This window comes from Castor canadensis, chromosome 11 (genome assembly GCF_047511655.1).
Source record: "Castor canadensis chromosome 11, mCasCan1.hap1v2, whole genome shotgun sequence".
NCBI lineage: Eukaryota > Metazoa > Chordata > Mammalia > Rodentia > Castoridae > Castor > Castor canadensis.
This window is the reverse complement of record NC_133396.1, coordinates 121,298,333-121,322,109: the sequence shown is the minus strand read 5'-3', so window position 1 is coordinate 121,322,109 and position 23,777 is coordinate 121,298,333. Positions and strand designations below refer to the sequence as shown.

At 39.6% G+C, this 23,777-nt stretch overlaps 1 protein-coding gene across 2 annotated transcripts in view; it reads left to right on the top strand.

Annotated features, from left to right (window-relative positions):
* Positions 1-8,627, top strand: part of Dtl (denticleless E3 ubiquitin protein ligase homolog) — a 40,491-nt gene extending 31,864 nt beyond the window's left edge. For both annotated transcript variants that reach the window (XM_074048375.1, XM_020172836.2), the window contains exons 14-15: positions 3,918-4,747; positions 6,327-8,627. In XM_074048375.1, the coding sequence (XP_073904476.1) occupies positions 3,918-4,747; positions 6,327-6,425 (929 nt within the window). In that variant the 3' untranslated portion in view covers positions 6,426-8,627. The remainder of the gene's footprint in view (positions 1-3,917; positions 4,748-6,326) is intronic.
* Positions 8,628-23,777: the final 15,150 nt, after the last annotated feature.

The following is a 23,777-nucleotide window of genomic DNA, read 5'->3' as shown; positions in this document are numbered from 1 at the left end:
TAGAGTGGATTCCAGGTAGTTTTTTCGGTTTCTTGGTTTTTTATATATATAAACCTTGAGATTGAGTCTGCTATGCAGTCAGTATTGAGAACCCCTGGTCTAGGCATTATTGAGTGATAAAGATGATTATCCTAATCTTAAATTAAAGGAAATCTTACCTATTCTATCTCAATGTTTGCTGTAGTCTTATAAGGAAGCAGAATAATTATAATCAGCTTCCTAATAATCCTTATCCTTCTTACCAGAAATTAAATGTAATATTGTTTAATAATCCCTTAGGCACTACAGGAGCACTGGGCCTAAAGATAAGTAAATCATCATCAACTGCCCTTTAAGCTCACAACCTAGTCTATGAAGCAGATGCATAAACTACAGTACATTGTAAGTGTTTCTCCTAGTTGTATTAAAGAAGGGCTCTGAAAACCCACTTTCTTTGGGAGAGGAGGAAAGAAGTTTGTGAGCACTTTACGATGGAGTTAACATTATCATCAGAACCTTGAAAATGAGAAGAAATTTTGCCTGGCAAAGAAGGGACCAAGAATATCACATGAACAAATACAATGATACAACAATGTGCAAGTTGTTCAGGAAGTAGTGAGTAGTCTTAAAACAAGATCCTAAAGAAGCATAGTACATGTAAGACTGAAAAGGTGGGGTGAGACCAGATGACTAGCCTTCATATAGAAAGAAACTTTTCATTGACTGATTGAGCGCTCTAGAATTCCTCAAAGGTACTGACTTTAAGTAACCCACTCTATGCTGTGTATCTTCACATCTCATACTTGGATTATAAGGGATTGGTAGAAGTAGATGAAGTACAGAATGGCATGTCATATTTAGATTTATAAGCCAGTATAGTAGCATACTATTAGCATGCAGTGCATTTTGTGTATACTTATGAAGAGATATGGAGAAGATTAAAAAGAGCAAGTTGCAGAACAAGTACATATATAATTGGTTGAGTTTTTTAAAGATAATATGTACATATGCCTTTTGTGTGCTAAGCATATAGAAAAGCGTGACGTGGCATAAGAATATACAAGTGAAATGAGAACTTTCAAAAGAGAACTTTTTACTCTTCACCTTCTTCCCCTTTATACTGTTTGTATTTTTTATCATGAGATTTCATACCTTCATAATCTAGTTTACAAATTCAAAAAAATCTAAATTTGACCCAGAGTTTTGCTAACCTTCAGTGTTAACAAAATCTCTTTGACCTCCAAGGTTATAACATTCTGAAGAAAGAGGAAATGCCCCAAATTTCTAACACATCAGATTTCTTCTGATCTTTAGTAAACACTTCCAGTGTGTGTCATGCAAGTATCAGAAACTTGAATAACTGATCTGTCCCTGTCCCTCTTCCTTTTCCCCTAATCTTGCCTTAGAATTGGTATATTATAAGACCCATACTATTTTAGGACTTTCTGCCCACTTTGACTTTTTAATGGAGTATGTGACTATGTCAGCTGTGCAGTGACTGTTGCCTGTACTGAGGAGTGCAGCAAGTGAAAACTTCCTTTCCCCCTGAAATAATAACTGTAATCACACTCTAGGACACATGTGTGGGGCCTATAGCTGGAAGATCCACTAACAGGTCACCATTACGAATTCCTTTCCATAGCACATTGTGATAAAATGAGGCTTCCCACTAATGATCTTCACTGAAGGAGAACTTCACTTAGACTTGTTCTAAACACATGTGAGGAGAAACGTTTAGGCAAAAGTCAATTCATAAAAATGTTCTATCTCAGGCAAGACTGGGTAATGAAAAGCAAAGAATAAAAAGGATAGGACAATAAACTGACTAAAATAGTCCTAGAGATCTTTAGTCCTACTGAGAGATTGCATTTTTATATCTCCACATTCTAAATTCGCTTGCATGTAAATGCAATTCATTAATAAACTGCATTAAATATCAGTGACAACTCAAAGATTTTGTGACTGAGAAATAGATCCCTTTCTTGTTATTTGAAAACAGAAACATAATTTCAGAAATCTGTAAAGCTCAGAAATTAAGTGATAAAATGCAGTGTTGACTGTGGTATAGCCTAAGAGGAGAAAAGCATGCCATAGTAAGAATTTGCCTGAAGTACTTGCCATCATATATAAACAAAGGGACAAGAACACAGAGAAGAGTCCAATTCACTAAGTTTGATTTGCTTTACAGGGAGCAAGCAAATTTCAGTTGAGATTCTGAATGTTCTTTGGCATTCTGTGGTTTGTGGAAAATCATAATCATTTGTAAATTAAGCTGGAAAGTCACTGTGAAGCCTGATAACATCAGATAATTGATAGAATTACTTCTTGTGGAGATAAAAACTATTTTTGTTTAACAGATGTGGAAAGATGAGTCAGATAATCTTGCCCAAGTCATAGTAAGTGCACCAGATTTTAGACCTGAGCATTTCTGTTTCAAAGCCCCTATGCAGTGCCTCTACCTTAGCATTAGTCAAATATATAAGAAAACTAATGGCAGCTTTACTTATGAAACCAAAATACCATAAACAACCTGTCTTACTCTTAGAATCCACTGCCGAGTACATATAGGTGTGTTACAGAGCATCTATTCCTTTGTAGCTATTAAAAATGGTAATGTAAATCTGTATTTGTGTGGGTAGTGTTTATGATATATTAAAAGGCATGTTATTTTAAAACAGGCAAAAGTCCTTAGTAGATATTTCTCAAAAAGACAAACAAATGGCCAACCAGGGTGTGAAAAAATGCTCAACATCACTAATAATCAGGGTAGTTGTGGTAAACCACAATAAGATATTACCTCACATGTGTTAGAATGGCTTTTATCAAAAAAGACAAGAGGTAGTAAGTGTTGGTGAGGATGTGAAGGAAAGGGAACCTTTTGTACACTGTTGGTGAGAATGTAAATTAGCTCAACCATTTTATGGAAAATGGTATAGATGTTTCTCAAAAAAACTAGAAATAGAACTACCATATGATCCAGCAATTCCACTTCTTGGTATATAGCCAAAGAAGATGAAATCAGTATGTGGGGTGGACATCTGCACTTACATATTCACTGCAGCATTATTTACAACATCCAAGATAGGAACTCAACCTAATTGTCCATCAGCAAATGAGTGGATAAAGAAAATTTGGTATAGATACACAATGGAATACTGTTTCGCCTTTGGTCATTTGTAGAACATTAACAGAAATAAAACAGACACAGGAAGAAAAACAGCATGGTCTCTCTCAAATGTGGAATCTAAAAACATTAAATTCATAGAAGCAGACAATAGAATGGTTATTATCAGGGCTGAGTGAGAAGGCAAATGGGAAGATGTTAGTCAATGTATATGTATGTATATACACATACACACACATATATATATGAAACACATGAAATAAGTTCTGGAGTTTGCTGGTAATTACAGTTAATGTACTATATATTTAAATTCCTAAAACAGATTTTAAATGTTGTCAACAAAAAAAAGTATGAGGTGATGGATATATTGGCTTGCTTTAATCATTCTACATTGTATACATATGTCAGAACATCCTATTGTATGCCATAAATATAATTTCTTAGAGAAAAAAGAAGATTAATAAATAGGGTATACATTTTAATCTCTTTGCATAGGAAAACTTTAAGGTATATATATATATGTGCACATACATACAAACAATGCTAAAAGTGGATACCTTGGTTTGAGACTTTTCTTTGCATTTTCTGGATTTTTACAAGTAAATGTTTTACAACAAGGTAGTTGGAAAGCTAGCAGTTGGGGAAGAAGGAAAATGCTAAATGGATATAATAGGAATCAAATGATTGATATAACCTACTTACTGGCAAATTGACCTGTGGATGATTAAGTTAGCTATAATTTTCCTTGATGAGAATTCAGGGACTTATAACAGCTTTCACTTCGGATTTTCATGATACTCTTTTCATTTTTCAGTAACAGTAACAAGTAGCCAGAGTACTCCTGCCAAAGCCCCCAGGGTAAAGAGCAGTCCGTCCATTTCCTCCCCCTCATCAGCAGCTTGTGCTCCAAGCTGCGCTGGAGACCTCCCTCTTCCTTCAAATACACCCACATTCTCAATTAAAACCCCTCCTGCCAAGGCCCGGTCTCCAATCAAAAGAGGATCCATTTCTTCTGTCTCTCCCAAGCCACTCTCATCTTTCAAGATGTCAATTAGAAACTGGGTGACCCGAACACCTTCCTCATCACCACCTATTACTCCACCTGCTTCTGAGACAAAGATCACATCTCCAAGAAAAGCCCTCATTCCTGTGAGCCAGAAGTCATCCCAAGCAGACACTTGCTCTGAGTCTAGAAATAGAGTGAAGAGGCGGCTAGACTCAAGCTGTATGGAGAGTGTGAAACAAAAGTGTGTGAAGAGTTGCAACTGTGTGACTGAGCTTGATGGCCAAGTTGAAAATCTACATTTGGATCTGTGCTGCCTTGCTGCCAACCAGGAAGACCTTAGCAAGGACTCTCTAGGTCCTCCCAAATCAAGCAAGCTTGAAGGTGCTAGTACGAGTATCTCGGAGCCTCCTTCTCCTGTCAGCCCTTACACTTCAGAAAGCTGTGGAACACTACCTCTTCCTTTGAGACCTTGTGGAGAAGGGTCTGAAGTGATAGGCAAAGAGAATAACTCCCCAGAGAATAAAAACTGGTTGTTGGCTATGGCGGCCAAACGGAAGGCTGAGACTTCATCTCCACGAAGTCCATCATCCCAGACACCCAGTTCCAGGAGACAGAGCGGAAAGATATCTCCAGGCCCAGTAAGTCATCAGTGGTGGGAGGATTCATTTTCTAATTGAAGGGGGCTAGATACAGATCTTTTCTCAAGGCAGAGTGTCTTAAAAAGTAAATCTGCTCATTCTTAGGGTTACCACATTTAGTACATAAAAATAAATGGCAAATTTTGCATGGGACTTATTTATGCTACAAATTTTTTACTAAATTATTTGTTTTCCGAAATTCAAATGTAATGGGGTGTGCTGTATTTTATCTGGCAGTCCTGTTTACTCCCATTAAAATTCCTCCTGTCAAGGTTCAGACTCATCACTGAAGTCTTCCATATGCTCCAGGATATCAATTCGAAAGTCTCTCTCCTTTCCTTTTAGACTGTATCATTCAGTGATTCAGTGTGGTTTCACTTAACTTTTAAAACTCACATTTCATTGATTGACATAAGTTAGATTATCATAACAGATATTGCTGACAGAAATAAGTTTGTGAACTTTGTACAGAATATGACTTACTATAATTGTGAAGGCAGTAGTAGCTGTGAGCATTGTGTGAACCATGGGCACCAGTCAGTGGGAACAGTAAGCTTCTATTAATCAGTTTGCAAATGAAGGAGAGGCGGGTTAAGTTTCCACTGCAGTTCACAGTAGCTCTTGTGTGTTAAGGAGAAGATGGTAGGATAATTGAAATCCAATCTGGAATCATAATTAGCCACATCTGCCTTTTTAAAGGGTAGAAGCTTAATAACCTTAAACCAGTTACAGTTTAATAAGTATTCATACCTTCCACCTGCTATTGTTAAGCCTAGTCCATAATTTCAGGAAAAACAAACTAGAATTATTTTAAAGGCTACTTATACAAACTCAAACCAAGACCTTGCTATAGAAGGTGGGGGGTAGATGGAAAGAATTAAGGATTCTTTCTTGTCTCAAAATTATGCCCCTAGCCAAAATTTCTATCCCCCGCCCACCCAGGGAAACTAGTGTTTGCTGTGTATTAGTGGAAAAATAATTTCAATGAAAAATTTTTTCACTAATATGTAAATGTTAAAGGCTTTTTAAATTTTTTTTGAAGCTGAAGTTTCTTTTTTATTTTTAGTTTTTTGTTTTATTTATTAGTTTTGAGGCAGGATCTTGCTACATAACCCAGGCTGGCCTTGAACTTGATCCTCCTACCTCAGGGCTTGAATTATAAGAATGCACCATCATACCTGCCTTATGTTTCCTTAGAATAATTTTTTCTTCACATAATGATAATGTAGAAATACCTATCTTGTTTACAAATTGGGGGAGCTGATTTCCTCGATTATTTCAAAGAGTATGGTAATTATAGTGTAGCCTCTTTGGTTCCTAATAGACTTAAATGATATATACTTTCTGTTTGCATAAGCCATGTATGCCTTTCTTGCATATTACTTATTAATGTTTACTATTTTATATAAATCAACCAGAAGAGACATTGCTATCAAAAGAACTTGGGACTGGAATCTGTATAACTAAAATAATTGAATTTCCGTTAATCCTAAATTAAGGTACTGTTAGTGATAACTTATCAGGATAACTGTGAATTTTAACTTAAGCAACTTCTGAAATCTAAATTTTCTTTTTCTAGGTCACCATTACTCCTAGTTCCATGAGGAAAATCTGTACATACTTTCATAGAAAGTCTCAAGATGACTTCTGTAGTCCTGAACATTCGACAGAATTATAGATTCTAATCTGAGTGAGTTAACTGAACTTTGGTCCTCTAAAACAAGGTGAAAAAAAAAAAAAAAACTCTTCTTTAAGAAAGTGCCATCCTTTCTTTTGAGAAAATCCTCTTTAATAAAACTCTTTAATACACCTATGTGGTTCTACTACTGGTGTATACACAGCTTCCTCAAAGTGAATGCTGTGTTTAAATTTCATAAAGTAAATTGTCATTCTGTAGTATTTTGAATGAATACGCTACACTTTTTAAATTATGCATCTTCTTTACAATAATGACATCCCACATTGTGGAGGCCAAAAAAGAAGATGTCTCTCTTACTCTGAAAATTCCTGTACACAGTATAGGGAAGTGTCTGCCAGCCATAGCACAAAACCTATCTGTGAAGGCTGACCTCTGAAGACATCCTCTGCAGAAGATCCTGGATGTGTCCTGCCTCAAGCAAGCATAATTTCATTTGAAATATGTAATCTTTCACTATGCTTTTGTTGGGTTTTTTTAAAGTCTATAAAAATGTGGTGTTCAAATAAGTGCATTTATATTGATTGGTTCCATGTTAAAATACAATTTCTTGAGTTAGTCATCTTTATTTTAAATGCAGTGATAAATGTCAACCAAGAAGAAACTAAGAGAACAATAGAAAAGTGGATTCATCTTTTATCCCCAAAATATATCTCTATATGAGCTACAAAGTTCCCGATTTTTACCAAGCAATCTTCTTTATTCCCAACCCAACATCACTTTCTATAGGTTTTGATTTTTTCCCACTTAATAGAGGAAGATGTCTTATAAAATCAATAATCATACACTGAAGCTAGAGTTAGAATTTAGAAATACTCCTTCATCCTGGGTCTGCAGTGTTTTTAAAAATAAGTCATTAGAGTTTAAGAAAAAGTAATGATTTCATATTGATATTTTTATAAAAGATGATTGCTTTAAACTAAAATCCAGGACCTGAAAAATAAACCTTGACTTAATTTTCATAAAAAGCAGTAACCTTCTAATATAGCTCTGAGCCACAAACAAAATGGAACTTTAGATGTTTAATATAGAGTTTTACCAGCCGACTATAAGTAATGTACAAAATATCTTAAACATCTCTACCCTTAAACAACAATTACGCATCAGTCTTCTTGAAACGAACCCTTGTTATACTTTTTTTTTCCCCACTAACCTCATGGAAGGAAGCTTTATGTATTTGGAGAAGAGTTCTCTTCCATATTTTATTCATATCCCAGGGGACTATAGACTTTATTCCTATTTTTCTCATGATTTGGAAATCTATTCCTAATAAAAATTTTAGTTCCCTTGAGGAGGTTGTAAGTTGAGCTTACATAACAACCAGAACTGCATAAGTTAATTAAGCTTAGGTGATTTTATCTTTGTGATTTTATCCAAGGAAGAAAATAAAAGAGAGAAGTGGAAGAATTACTGTGATTGGCCAGGTGTTGGTGGCTCATACCTGTAATCCTAGCTACTTTGGAGGCTGAAATCAGGAGGACTGAGGTTCAAGGCCAGGCCAGGCAAATGGTTTGCAATACCCCGACCTCAAAATAACAGAGCAAAATGAACTGGGGGTGTGGCTCAAGCTGTAGAGTGCCTGCTTTGTAAAGTGCAAAGCCCTGAGTTTAAATCCCAGTTCCACCAAAAAAAAAAAAAAAAAAAGAAAAAGAATTGCTGTGATAAAACCAAACATACCATGACCTTAACTGAGTATTTAGGAAATCTACTTATATTTGGTGTTTGATTTTCGAGTTTTAAACAATGGAAAGGTGTTATTTATGAGCCATATCTGCCAATAATGCTGAATATCTCTCTTGCCTTAAAAACCAGTATGGGAAACTGGGGATGTGGCTCGAGTGGTAGAACATCTTTCTAGCAAATGCAAGGCCCTGAATTCAAACTCCAGCTACCACAAGAAAAAAGAAAGAAAGCAGTGCGGGGAAATCCATGAAAAATAAAAAGTAATGTAGATGGCTTTGTATCTCTGCACAACTTCTGACAGCAGCAGAGAGTGAAATTGGGGTAAATGTAGCTGTCAGAAACTGCGCAGAGATGCTACTGGGTGTAACATGTCCTACTTGGAAAACTACTACTGCAAATAGGTGCCAAAGTTCAAATGTAATGAGGTAATAATTACCCCTGCCTGTGTCTTTGTCAGGCTTTGAACTGATCCTGAATAATAAAGCCTTTTACTTTATCTGATGTCCTTTTCTGAGCTTTTTATATTAACCTAGAAGCCGGCTACACAAAAGAACTATAGAACTAAGCCAGCACTGGTAGCTCATGCCTGTAATCCTAGCTACGCAGGTGGTAGAGATCAGGAGGATAGCAGTTCAAAGCCAGCCTGGGCACATAATTTATGAGACCCTATCTCGAAAAAACCCATCACAAAAAAGGGCTGGTGAGTGACTCAAGGTATAGTCGCTAAGTTTAAACCCCAGTACCACACAAAAAAAGGAACTATAGAACTAGTATTAATCAAGAATCCCTTCTACTTGTTCATTGAATAAAACTTGGTTATTCCCAAGAATATAATCTAGTTCAAACTGAAAGAGGTTTTAATAAAATACATCTTGGCTTGGTCAGACCCTGAAGGTTTAAGAAGACCTGGGTTAGCTAGTGAAAAAGGTAAGTAATGTAGTTCTTTTTCTAAACAAGTATTTCTAGCCCAAACTTTTCCATTTGAATCCATTCCAAAAACTTTTGCTATAATGTTGCATTAGAGTTTCATTTATTTTAACACAGGCCCTTAATTTACTTATTAAAGCTTACTAAAACTGTATATAGGAGGCCTTTTTTTTTTTTTTTAAACTAGTGTGTGTTGCTTTAACCCCCTGCTCAAAATTAGCTTATGGCCATATTCTTATAGATCTCATGTCTGTTCAGTAGGTGCTTTTTGAGAGCCTATCATAGACTAGAGACACACTACTGCTCTTATGTCTGTTTTTCTGCTTTTCCTACACCCAAGAGAATCTGACTTCCTTTCATACTGCTCTTAAAGCAAAGGCCAACAATCTGTTCCACAACTAGGTAGTGTAGACATTTTACAACATGTGTCAGGAGACAGACTGGGTGAGAATGTTGTACTAGAAAGACTGAGTTAATGTCCTTTCTATGGCAAATCGGCACAGGTGGCTTCTCTTCTTAAATCTGTTAATGGCTGGATGTGGGTCCAGTTGAGCTATTGTTTGTCTGTAGCTCTCATTGCTTCTCACACAGGTCTCAGGTCTTTATGGGATTTTTTTTGCTTGCCCTAGGTTTGGATCATGCCACATTACAGATTAACCAGTTTTCTCATTAAATTCTTAGAGATTATGAAAAACCTGCATTATGCATTAACTCATTTGATACTGGTTAAGAGTTACAGGAAGACTGAACACAGTATTTTGTTGAACTTGAGGTGAGTTTCAATGCCTTACTAGATCCAAGGCCAGGATTACAAGCCCATCTTGTGTTACCCAGTAACCATTTTGTTATCTACAGTGACAGAAAAACCTGTTTTATTTGTAGACTACATTTGAATGCATACAAAAAAGTATAGGGGTTGTTAAGGAATGCTGTGAGGTTAATTCAGCCTTTAAAAAGTTATCTGAGCTGCTTATGCAGCCTGTTCAGATTGGTATGCCTGCAGCAGCATGCAAAGCACAAATGAAAGGAATTGAGTTATTAAAGATCATGCTTGTTTGATCCCGAATGCTCATTGCCTTTCCTTTTCTTGTAGAGCTAGAAGAGAGGATTTCAAGGGTCTTTTTTTTTTTTTATTTCAAAGCTTTAATGTTCCATTTATACTTCATTTCTCTTTTAATTCTCTTAAATTGCTGTATAGCATTTTGTTTTGACATTCTAAATTATTTGTATTCAAGGCATTTTGTGGAATATGAATAGCAATAGAATATTTCAAAATGCCTTTGATTGGAAGGCATTCAACTCAGCCATCGTTTATTTATTCATCACCTGGGTGCCAAGCCCTGTGTGAGGCCACTAGCCTGCAAAAGTTGTTTATTTTCAGTAGTCAAAAGAGTCACTTAATCTGTGGTACTTCAACAAGCTAAAGTCAGCACTTCAGAGAAACTACAAAGATCAGATTTTGGAAACCCTTGTGTCAAGTTGTTTGGGAGCAGCTATTAACTAGCAAGACCATTTCTCTCCAACAATTTAATTCAGCTGCAGATTAGAATGCCTGTAATTTTTCCATTTTACAGTTGGGATCTTAAATGTCTCTCAAAGTCCCTGTGGTGAAGGCTTGATTGCCAGCCTTGATGTCATTGGGAGTTGGTGGAACCTTTAAGAGCTGGGGCCTAGTAGAAGGAAGTTGGGTCATGGGGGTATGACTTTGAAAGGGGATATGGACTCCCAAACCCTTCCTGTCTCTTGCTGCTTGACTGCCATGAGGTGAGCAGTTATCCACCACAAGCTACTGCCACTGATGTGCTGTGCCATCAGAGGCTCAAAGCAGTAGCCCCAAGTGACCATGGATTGAAACCTATGAAATTGTGAGTCAAATATTTTCTCCTGTAAATTGCTTTATTTCAGGTATTTTCACAGCAATAGAAAGCCATCAAACACACAAAGTAAGTGCTTATCTCATTTATGTTTTTATTATATTCTTTACAACATTATAACATTTGATCTGGGCACAGTGGTTCATGCCTACTCATGAGGCAGAAATTAGGAGGATTCAGGTTCTAGGCCAGCCAGGGCAAAAAGTTTGAAAGACCCTCATCTCAACCCAATAAAAGCTGGGCATGATGGTACACACCTGTCATCCCATCTACTCAGAAAGTGTAAGTAGGAGGATTGCAGTCCAGGCCAGCCCCTGCATAAACAGTGAGGCCCTATTAAAACAACAAAAGTAAAAAGGGCTGAGGGTGTGGCTCAAGTGGCAGAGTGGCTACTTAGCAAGTTCAAAGCCCTGAGGTCAAACCCCAGTAGCACCAATAAATAAGTAAATAACAGTTGAAAATATGATGGAATCAGACTGCTGATAGAAATGCCGTTCCCAAACAGTAATCAAAGAAACACGCAGGAGTTGCTCAGCAGGGCAAAAGGAAGTTTTACTTCTGCAGAAGGGTGCAGCCACTGACCATAGTCTGATAGGCAGAACACACTTAGCAGGGAGTCAGCTCAGTTTTTAATCTCTCTGCCCCTCACCCTGATGGACAGGTTTGGGTTCACAATCTTCCTGATTGGCTAGCTATTGTTTGGAGTAAGGGCAAGATTTTCTGACGCAGTGACATTTTTACAGCTCAGTGAGAAAGTGATTTCTCAAGGTCGCCTGAAGATAGGGGATAGGGGCTGACATTTTACTCAGTTAAGAAAAACATCTCTTCATCCCACCATAAGAACCTTGCAAGGTCAAGCAACATTTCACAAAGCATGTAGGCAGCAATTTGGGGAGGTTAGCTGGCATCTACACAGTGATAGTTTTACATTAACTCATTTGACAGAAAGACCTAACTTTAGTTGATTCTCACAATTCCCCCCTTTTTATTTACAGTTCTTTTCTTCAAGCTTAGCTACTCTTAATTGACTGGTCAAGCCCACCCATCTATTTGCCCTCATCCTTACATACTTGACATTTTGAGAGGGCCTTGTTAGTCCATCCTGTCCTTTTTTTATGTCTTTTTTTAAATGTTTTGTTTTTAAGTATGTCTTTCTGTCTGCTTTATTTAAAACAAAGTTACTTTTGTTGTTTGTCCCTTTACATTTATATCCCTAGGGTCATTTTTGTTATTTTTCCTTAAATTTGTTCCCTTATATTTCCCCCTCTCCAGACGTAACCCTGACTTCTGTCAGGATAAAGGGCGTTGACTCAAGGGGTCCCTGTACACCGGACAGTCAGAGTCTCCATCAAGATGTCAGGGGTTGGGGGCGGGGAGGGGGGGTTCTGTCCAGGTACCCATGGTACCAGGAGGAGATCTCCAGCATGTGTGGCTTTGTCTCTATCACCATCTGGAGCTTGATTGTCTCCAACTTTGACGAAATGAACTTGACAAGCAGATTAAGAGACCCAGGGGCCAAGCAGAGGGAGGAGCCAAGTTACAGATGTTGGCTATAGTACAATTTTTAAATGTCTGACTGAACCTGTGGTTTTTCTTGTACTGAGTAGAATTACCATGACAACAGTACATTATCACTGTTTTAAAACACCATCTTGAATGACTTGTCTAAAGCCAGTAAAAATAGTCAGTTTGTCTCTATTTAAGTAGAAGACACTGGCTAAAATATGAGTTTGTGCCTGGAAGGGCTTTAATGCCAGTTAGCCACACATGCATAAGAATGTATGCATGTATTCCTCAATCCTCTCAGCTTTGGTTATTATCGAGAGGTCTGGCACGAGTGAATCCATTTGAATTTTCACAGATTCCCCCTTGTCTCCAAACTGCTGTCTCTGAGCAGTCTCCTAAAGATCTTTCTTCCATCCAAGTACTAACCAGGCCCAACCCTGCTTAGCTTCTGAGATCAGACAGGATTGGGTACATTCAGGGGTGGTGGTATGGCCATAAACTGAAGATGTTTCTCAATTGGTCATTTTCATCCCTTGTCATGAGAATTCGCTTTTGCCAGGATTTCTTTGTTTGGTTGGTTTTGGTCCTACATGGGCGGGGGAAGTAACAAGATGATCAGGTGGGAGTCAGTGCTAACTAGACACTTTTGACCTTAAAAGGAGTGGCTCTTAGGCAGTGGGCTTCTTGATAAGGACAATACAAAACAAAAGCAGACATCCAAAAAGCTAACCTGTACTCCAAAGGCACTTGCACACCCATGTTTATTACAGCACTATTCACAATAGCCAAGTTATGGAAACAGCCAAGATGCCCCACTATTGATGAATGGATTAAGAAAATGTGGTATTTATACACAGTGGAATACTACTCAGCTATGAAGAAGAATGAAAGCTTATCATTTGCAGGTAAATGGATGGAACTGGAGAACATCAAGGTTAGCCAGGCCCAGAAGACCAAAAATCGTATGTTCTCCCTCATATGCATACTTTAGATCAAGGGCAAACACAACAAGGGGATTGAACTTTGATCACATGATGAGGCGAGAGCACACAAGAAACCCAAAAAAAAAAAAAAAATCCAAGATAGCATTTGATGTCCTCGATGCAAAGGAACTAATGCAGAAACTTTAAAGCAACAGAGGCCAATAGGAGGAGGGGACCAGGAACTAGAAAAAAGATTAGTTCGAGAAGAATTAATTTAGAATGTAACACACATGTACAGGAAAGCAATGTGAGCAAACTCCCTGTATAGCTATTCTTATCTCAACTAGTTAAAAACCCTTGGTCTTTCCTCAACAAAATTAGAGATAAGGACAAAATAGCTTCTCCCTGGTGGCGAGGGGGTGTGGGGGAGAGGAAGGGGGTGGGGGAAAGGGAGGGGACGGGAAGGGCGGAGAAATGACCCAAACTTATGCATATATGAATAAAAGAAATTTTTAAAAAATAAATAGATAAAGCTAACCTGGTTGACACATAAGTACTTACTATTAGTCATTTTCCATGGACTCAACTGTAAATGCCCCAGAAGGATCAGAACTGTAATGACAATAACTTTAAAGTGCCATAGTTAAAATTGTGATGGACAATTTAGCAACTAACAGAACAGTGTATCAGTGCCATAACTTCTTGTTACAGTGTTTATCTAAATTTTGTATTTTAGAAGGCCTGATATACTTGGAAAATACAAATATATATATGGGAGCCAGCACACAGCATCACAGCTCTATAGAGGTTATATGTACATATTAGTTTAGTTGTTACTCTTGAAGTAAAACCTTAAATTTGCTGGGCGCCAGTGGCTCACATCTGTAATCCTAGCTACTCAGGAGGCAGAGATCAGGAGGATCGTGGTTCAAAGCCAGCCCAGGTAAAGAGTTCCATAAGACTCTATCTCAAAAAACCCTCCATAAAAATAGGGCTGGTAGAGTGGCTGAAGATGAAGGCCCTGAGTTCAAGCCCCAGTACTTCAAATAATAATAATAAAACCTTAGATTTTTCCCGTGAGTTGGGGGGGGGGACAGCGTTAGTGACCCCAAATAGTCCAGTCACAGACAGATATAGAGTACTGGTTGCATTAACATCACCCAAGAAAATAATTGTTTAACCATAATTATGAGGTCATTTAAAAGACTTTACATAAACCAACTCTTAAATGGACTTTTATTTAGTTATGGCTCAGTTACCTCAGTAGTCAAAACCCAGACAAAAATCACCAGAGAACAAGTAAATATTCATGGGACTGATGTGGAGTTCGGAAACCTAATGGCCAAGAACCATGGCCCAGCTGGTCAGGGATCACATCCCAGATTGCTGACGTTAACAGAAGGCTCAAGACACACAGCGGAGTCCCACCAACCTGTAGTCAGTGGAGCCCCACCTAAAATAACAGGTCCAATCTGGCCATCCTGGGCCAAAAATTCTCTGCCCAACATGTGGAAGGAGTGGCACTAACACCTCCACTCTGTTGACTCCAGTCAAAACTGGAGGTCTCAAGATCTGCAGTGTAGTGTGCTCTTTGAGTTTTCCCTTTATCCTACATGGAGGGTGCACTTTGGCTTTGTGTTTTTACTTCCCTTTACATAAGTAAATCTGTCCCAACCCTCAGTTGGTGTAGCAGCACTCCCTGTGCTTAACTGCCTATTGCTTCTCTGTTTTAATAAACTGTTCTTGTCCTGATAGATCTTTGGATTAACCTGTAGCACCAAAGATTCCTGACAGTTATCTTGACAAAACAAAAACCCTTTTTTAAGACTTTTTTTTTGTAAATGTTATCAAGCACAAAACAGTATTTTTAAGATAGCCTTGTTATGAGCTTAGAGAATTAATTTTCAGTCTAATATCAGTACATTAAATTTTGACCTTACAAAACCTTTAATGTAACTCTTAGATTTTAGTCAACATAATCACTTACATAAGCATTTATAAGCTCCATCTTTTTATGAGAACTTACCCTGTACCTTTATGACAATCTACTCTGTACCCTCTGGGGGAGCTTGTCCTCATCCTTTCTTTTTCCATTTTGAGGACAAACCTTTCTTTACATAATCTTTCTTTTTCTATCTAAAAGTATTTTTCCTTTAACCTTTTATTTTTAAAAACCATATCCTTAACACCTTTCATATTTTTTGTTACTTGTTGAAAATAACTCATAAAACCTTTTAACTTAGCGCCTTATTTGCATGGAAAAAAAACCAGAAAGCAATCTTAAAATTACTTTTTGTATAAAAAGAATTTATAGAAAGCCCATTTGTTAATAGACCCATGTATTATAAGAGAGAATTAAATCCCAGATTTTATTTACGACAGAATGAAATAGGCTAAGGTCATTTCTTTACCTAAATTCCAAGATTCCTGCTGCAGGCTGTGGCCCCTCCCACACACCCCTTTTCCTTCTTCCTTTTTTCCTCCTCTGGTCTGAGCCAGAGTGTTAACCCCAGAATGCCTGCATCCTAGTGAGACCTGGTTGAAATAAGTTTGAAAACTGGTTTTCTTAAAAGTAGCAGTAGAACAAAGTAAAAGTAACAATGTTTTACATTGACTCTACAATAAGAACCATCCTCAAGATATTTACATATTCATATGTAAAAAGCTTAAGCAATTTATAACATCTTCAACACAAACACCCTGGGTTTTTGGTTACCTTGAATATCACATTAACCTTGTAACAGCAGTTTAAGAACCATTTTGAAGATGCTTATACACACACACAAGTTTTATAAATTAAGCATGCCAGAAATGTCAATTTAAACATGCATAAAATAAGCTGAAATTCCAGGAGCAAATAAAATTTTGTCCAATGCTGTAAACAAATTGGCACACATTCAAAGTCAGAATGCACTTTCAGAAAAACCTTTTTAAACCATACCCAGAGGGCTGTCCTGTGGAATGGTGGATGATGCATCTATTCTCTTGTGAGTTTCCCTCTTTGGAACTCAACTTTGTTAATCTTGGTTGTGTCTATTTCCCTGGAAAAAGCTCACCCTTCCCCCAACCACAGTACTGGAGGTTTCTTGCATTTTACCCAAAATGCTTTCTTTTTCTCCAAAGTCAGCACTTGCTATGTATCTGAGACAAGTCCCAGTCATACCCACACAACCTCCAGGATTTCCTGGTCACCAAGAAAATATCCTTACCTTGGTCTGCACAGAGTTGCCCTGGCCACCATGGTGCTTTCTATAAGGGCCCCTTCCCCACGTTGATGAGTGACTCTCAACCTTGGGTTTGTGTTTGCCTGGAAATGGCAGATCTCCCCACTCTAAGGCCACAGCAACTAGGTAGTGGGACACGAGAAGGGGATCCCCAGGATCCCCATGGTAACAAAGTTTGCTCTATGTTGGATGGCAAATTGTTAGAAATGCCATTCCAAAACTGTGATCAAAGAAATACACGGGAGTCGCTGAGCAAGGCAAAAAGAAGTTTTACTTCTGCAGAAGGGTGCAGCCACTGACCATACTCTGATAGGCAGGACACACTGAGCAAGGAATCAGCTCAGTTTTCATCTCTCTGCCCCTCACCCTGTGAACAGGTTTGGGTTCACAGTCTTCCTGATTGGCTAGCTATTGTTTGGCGTAAGGGCAAAGTTTTCTGATGCAGTGACATTTTTACAGCTCAGTGAGAAAGTGATTTCTCAGGGTCTTCTGAAGATAGGGGATAGGGGCTGACTCTTTACTCATCAAGCAATTTGAGATTAGGACACCTGGTGATAGCAGGAATTTACTCAATTAAGAAAAACAACTCTTCATCCCACCGCAAGAACTTTGCAAGGTCAAGCAGCATTTCACAAAGCCAAGTAGGCAGCAATTTGGGGAGGTTAGCTGGCATCTACACAGTGATAGTTTTACATTAACTCCTTTGACAGAAAAGACCTGACTATTACCTTTTCCACTAGAGCTGCAATCTACAAATGTATAAAAACTATATCAGAATCACCTAGGGCTAGGCACTGGTGGCTCACACCTGTATTCCTAGCTACTCAGGAGGCAGAGATCAGGAGGATCGAGGTTGGAAGCCAGCCTGAGCAAATAGTTGTGAAAACCTATCTCAAAAATACCAAACACAAAAAAGGGCCGTGGCATGGCTCAAGTGGTAGAGTGTCTACCTAGCAAGTGTGAGGCCCTGAGTTCAAGCTCCAGTACCCAAAAAAAGACCACCTGGAAAGTTTTGGTTTTTTTTTTAAACCTAATCTGCCCAGGTCTCCAATCCCAGCACTTTTCAATACTAGGTCTATGGGGAGAATCCACATTTCCCTAAGTGCTTGAGATTGTTACTTTGCTCCATTTACATAGATACACACTAAATTACCAAGGTTGCAACCACTATTTAAAGAGGTTGTAATTTGCCATTCTGTATCCTGGATTTGTTAGCTCACCAAAGCCTTTGCTTGCACAAAGCCAATCCTCTTATTTCCTGACTGTTGCCTCCTGCTCTGCTACATTGTTTCAAATGTGATCCCCTTTCCAGAGCAAGCTGAAGCTGCTGGCCTTTGGAGCCAGCTCTTCATCACTTGTTAGAATATGTGCTGCCTGACCAGTGAGCAACAAAGTAAAATGCAAATGAGAGGTTAAGTACCAAATGGACCATACTGCTCTGTTGCTCAGATTTTATGATACAAAAGATTCAAAACTTTTGAGTGAGGAATATGGTTAGACTAGGTTTTTTGCTCTCACTTGATGAGATTCTTCTCTAGGCTCCTCCTCTGATGCCAATACTTGGTTGGTACTGTCACATCATTGCTAAAATACCAGCCATGAAAGTTTCTTTGACATTTTGGTAGGACAAATGGAACATTGGGATTTCAGTCAGCATTTGAGTGATTTCCAGTTTAAGGGAACTTAAGAGAACATGGCATCCTCTTATTAAGAACAGTCGTGGCCTCTGCAAATAGCCTTGGCACCTATATTCCCTTCAAGAGTTCATGTCAAAGACTTTGATTCAAATTAAAGTGTTAAGGACTGCTTCCCTCCCCCCAACAGCATTCCTTACATTTAAAGTCAAGGTCTAAAAGTAATTACACAAATCAGCCCTTATCTCTAACAATATATGATAGGTGATACATGTTACTGAAACAAAAAACTAAATGAGCCATCTGGCCTTGCTGTGTTGACATGGAGTTAGCAAATACTGTCTTATCACATGACTAGATAATCATTCAGCACCAGTCTTAATTTTACTTTCACTTTTTCCCATCCCCTGAAATATGCTCAAACAACTTTCCAAGAATTGTATGAAAAGAAGCAAAATAGAATTTGTTAAATGTGACTATGAAATAACTCATAGTGGATCAGGAACTGAAAAAGTTAAAATCCAAGCCAGGCGCCAGTGGCTCACACCTGCAATCCTAGCTACTCAGTGATAGAACAGTAATGTCGCCATTTGTGAATCAGCAGCCATTTTACCCTCAGACCTCACTTGAGAAACTCCCAAGGACAAATTCCTGTGCTCTAAGACAGCCCCACCCCTACCAGAGACTACCCACGCATGTGCTAACTTCCTTAACTAACCCCTTCTATAAAAGCCATGCCTGGCCCAGGTTCGCTGCTGTGCCATCTTTTCCCCGGCCAGCCTGGCAGTTTGGGCCTGCCATTAAACTTTGCTCTATGGACGTGAGACTTTTCTTGTGAGCTTTCTTTGTGAGCGGTGTTTTCCCTAACATTTGGTGCCGTGACTTGGATCAGGTGAGCTCCCAGCACTGACCTTACTCTCCCAGCCTCCCCCACCTCATCCCACTCTCTCTCTCTTTTTCTCAACTCCCATTCCCTTCCTCCAGGATCTGAGCTGCTTTGCTGGAACCCCCGATCCTAGAAAACGCCACTCTCAGTAGCTCATAGGGAAGTTTCTTCACCCCAGTGTGCCTCCAACTGCCATCCACCACCGGCCAATCTTCTCTCAAGGTCCTCTCTCTCTCGGTGAGTCCTCCTTGCACACTGAGCTATGGTCTCTCTCTCATTTCCTTGAAAACCTAGCACTAGGTCTCGGCTTGCTCTCGTCCCTGGGAACCAGGTTCCCCACTGGGGACTGGGGACTGCCCCCCCCCCCCCCCGTGGTGAAGACGTTCCCTCTGGGTGTTCCACATTTCTCTCTCTCTCCTGAGGACCTGATATTTTGGGGATGCCCGCCATATCTCTCCTCAGATCAGGCCTCACCATGGGAGTTGGACCTTCCAGAATTCCTTCAGACTCCCCATTGGGATGTCTCCTGGCCAACCTTGGGCCCCTACACCTCACACCTGATCCTAAGCCCAAAGCTCATTTTTCACTGTAATCAGGCCTGGCCCCGATATCCATTGGACAATGCCTCAAAATGGCCACCTAATGGCACTTTTGATCCCAATATTTTAAGGGATTTATACAATTTCTGTGAGCATGCTGGTAAATGGAAGAAACTTTTCTACATCCAATCCTTTCCCTATCTCTGCACCAAACCCTCCCTCTATACTTTCTGTTCCTATTTGATTATAGCATCTGACGACTGCTTCTCTTTCCCCCTCTCCTGTCTAATGTGCCTTTTTCCTGAGACAGCAACCGGAGAGTGGAGGTTTCATTTTCCTGAAAGTGTTCCAGTACCAGTCAATGGGAGCGACCTAGAGACACAGGTGATGCCTAATCCCTCAGGCCTGTGTCATGCCTCCAGGCTCTGCCTTCCCCTCCCTTACCTAGGATGTCAGGACACCTTTTCTGCTTCCTCCATGGCCTCATCGCATGTCCTTTGTCTCTGTCTGCCTTTCCCTCCCTGGGCTTACTAGGACCCTGCCTCTCATGAAAAACTTATAACATGGTACCTTATGACTTAAGTTATTCCAACTAGTTTGCCAGGCCTCTCAGTCTAAAGTAACTTTAAATCAGCTGCTAACACAAAACTGCTTACAAAAACCTGCAGCTGCCATGCTAACGCCCTAACTCCACCCCCATAAGGGGAGGAGAGAATGCAAATAGGCATGCTTGTGCACAGTGGAAACGCCTGCCATAGCTAAGAGAATCCATAGGCCAACCCAACACACATCCTAGGCTGCCAGCCGCACATGGCGGTGGCTGTGGCCCACCGCCACTTCCCTTAGAATAAAATGCATGCAGAATACACAGGAAGGGGGGAGGGTGACAGGCCACAGGATCAGGCCTAGGCAGACAGGCTCGCTTGTCCCGGGTGTATGTGTGTGTGGGGGGAAGGAGTGGTGCCTTGTGCAAGCCCTTCTCCTAGCCCCACCTCACACCTCGGGGCACCAGACCCAGCCCTTGTAAGCCAATTGTTAGCTCAAGGTTATAGTCCCAGAAATAGCACATTACTGTGGTCTCTAAACTTCTCATTTAAAACTTTCTATACTTTCAGCCTTGGCATAAATTTTTCCCTCCAAATATTAACACTAGTTTTCCCATATGGTACTGTTATTGGCCAGGATACCCTCTAAATGCCCTTCTCTAACTTTACAAATGATTTATTTCTTTGTTAAAAAGGTAGCCTTTATTAAAGAGGCTGCCTGCTGTTAGCTAAAAGACAGGATCCTAGTGTTTTGTTCTTTCTAGATGGACCTGCCCCATTCCAGTCTTCTGGCCTGTCTATTAAAATGTTAAAAAACATATTAAAAGCTTTGTACTGAGGCCTGGCCTCAATATGCCTTGGGTGACTAAGAGAAGTGGCCTTCACAGGGTTCCTTAAATTACAATACCATAATCCAATTAGACCTTTTCTATAAAAGGGAAAAAAGTAAGCTGAGATCCCCATACAAATTTCCTTTCATCTCAGATTGGCTCCACAATTACTATTTAGATACTCAAACACTGGCCATTCTTTGCAAGCCACAGGATAAACATGGAAAGGAGAACCAGAATTTGGGGCTGAGGAAGTAGCTCAATGGGAGAACGTCTGCCCAGCATGTGCAAAGCCCTGGGTTCAATTCCCCAGCATTACTAAATAAAAAAAAAATGGTAAAGAAGATAAGTGGCATTAATATCACTTCAGCCATCTCATAATGGAAGAAACTAGTTTAACCTAAACCAGATCCCTCATTCTTCAAGTGAAGAAAGTGAGGCCCAAAACAGTTCAGAGATCTGCTCCCCAGAGTGTCAGAAGTCAATATAAAATAACAACTTTGCTTTATAGCAACGCCCTAAAGAAAATCCCCTTACCTTTCTACATCTTAAGGATGCTATCAAAAAACATACCACAGTGGACCCAGAGTCACAGGTGAGAGCAGTTCTCCTCAAAGATAAATTTCTAACAGTCAGCCCCAGATAGTCGTAAAAAACTCAAAGACTGTGGCTGAAGGGAAAAAGTCATTGAACCAAGTAATACAGCTAGCCATGTCTGTATTTATAGCTATGTCTTTATGTCCGGGACCTTATTAACAGGAGAGAAAAAGATAAGAGACACCATGACCTCATTGCTGCCCCCATCCGACTGGGACCTACATCTCGAGTTTGCTACCATGGTGGACAGGAGGGGCACTTCTGCAGAGAATGCTTAAGGGGGGACAGCCCAGGAGACAGCCCTGCCCCCAACCAGGACCCTGCCCTCTCTGCAAAGGTAACCGCTGGAGGTCTAAGTGCCCCCATCTCCAGATGGAAGGTGAGGTGCCACCTCCTATGGATTAATGGGTCCTGGCCTCCTGTTCATGCTCTACTTCTTGGCATCGATGTTGAGGAGCCTCATGGTAGCCATGATGGCAGAAAAACAAAAGATCATTTTACTCCTAGACAGTGGAACCCGTTTCTCTGTCTTACCTTTCTCTCCCGGTCCCAGGTCCAATGACAAAAGTGATTGGGGCAAATCTGGCCAGCCCCTAGAGCACTAGTTTATCCGGCCTATGGCCTGCTCTTGGAGAGACCTCCTCTTCTCTCACTCTTTCCTCATAGTACCTAAAACTCCAGTGTCCCTGCTGGGACGGGATTTACTATCTCAATTAAAAGCTCAAATTCTCCTCCCCCCAGGCAGCTATCTCTGCTGCCCCCTCCTTCAGGAACAAATAGATCCCACAGTGTGGATTGATGAGATGGGTGTAGGGCGAGCCAGGATGGCCCTCCCTATTCAAATAAAACTCAAAAATCCCTCACAGTTTCCACACCAAAAACAATATCCCCTCAAGCCTAAGGGACAACAAGGCCTTATGCCTATCATAAATTCCTTAAAAAACACCAAGGGCTACTAATTAGTTACTCCAGCCCATATAATAAATTTAAAATTCTTATAAAAGTTAATTTTAAAATACAAGTTACAAAGGAAACAACTGGAAAGGATATAGACAGGTAGTAAATGTATTTTTTGAGAAGTTAAGGGAAAAAGGAATGTTTTTAGATGAGAAAGGATTTTTGTAAAAAAGGGTTTGTCCTAAAGATTGTTTCATATTGGAAAGATGAGGACAAACCATCAAAGGGTTTAGTATGTTGTATGAAGGTCTGAGTAAGTTTGAAAAGTGTATAATAAAAGCTTCAGTGTGTGATAAAGTTGAATGTAATCTAAGAGTTGCCTAAAAGATTTTTAGGGTCATGTCAAACTAAAATCAAATCCTCTATGTCTATGAAATAACAAGGTTATCTTAAAATTGTTCTGCTCTGAGTAACATCTACAAAAAAAATTACAGAGAAAGATTTTATCAAAGAAATTATTTGTGTTTTCTGCTGATCTTGTCAAGCTTTAAGTATACTAAATCAGAGTTCATTTACATATTTGCTTATGTGTCTTAAATGACCACCTTGTAACAGTGTTGTGTCTATCTAAATATGGTACAAACATTTACAAATGTTACAAAGCTAGAGCACTCTTTTATCCAAGAGTGTTACATTTAAATCCTGACAGCCCCTGCCTCCCACAGGTCACCTAACTAGGTGTGGCCTTAAAGGGACAGACTCACTCCCTGAGTCATGAGTGCATTGACCTAATCTTCTATTCCCTCCCCCCATCCCATCCCATAAGGAAGCTCAGAGCTTTCCTGGGAGTTATAGGATTTTGCAGAATTTAGATCCCTAGGTATGCAGTCCCTTAGCAAGACACCTTTTTAATGCTCTTCCTAATATTCCTATTTGGGTCTTAAATAATGTATGGCCACCCATTTCTCTTAGGAAACTTGTCTCCAACAGACTCTTGTTGACTACCTGCCTTACCTTAACCTTCTCAGGGAACTTCTCAGAAAGCATGCAGACCAGATCCTGCCCCATCCTATAACAATTTCTATTAAACCAGGGGATCTTTTTCTCCTAAAGGATCTTCTACCCTCTCCATTGGAACTTCGATGGACCAGTCCTCATCTGGTCATTCCCACGACACCCACTGCTGTCAAGCTCAATGGGCTCCCCCAATGGCGGCACCTCTCAAGAAACAATTAGAAAATGGAGAAGGGAATTGGAGGACTCTTGAAA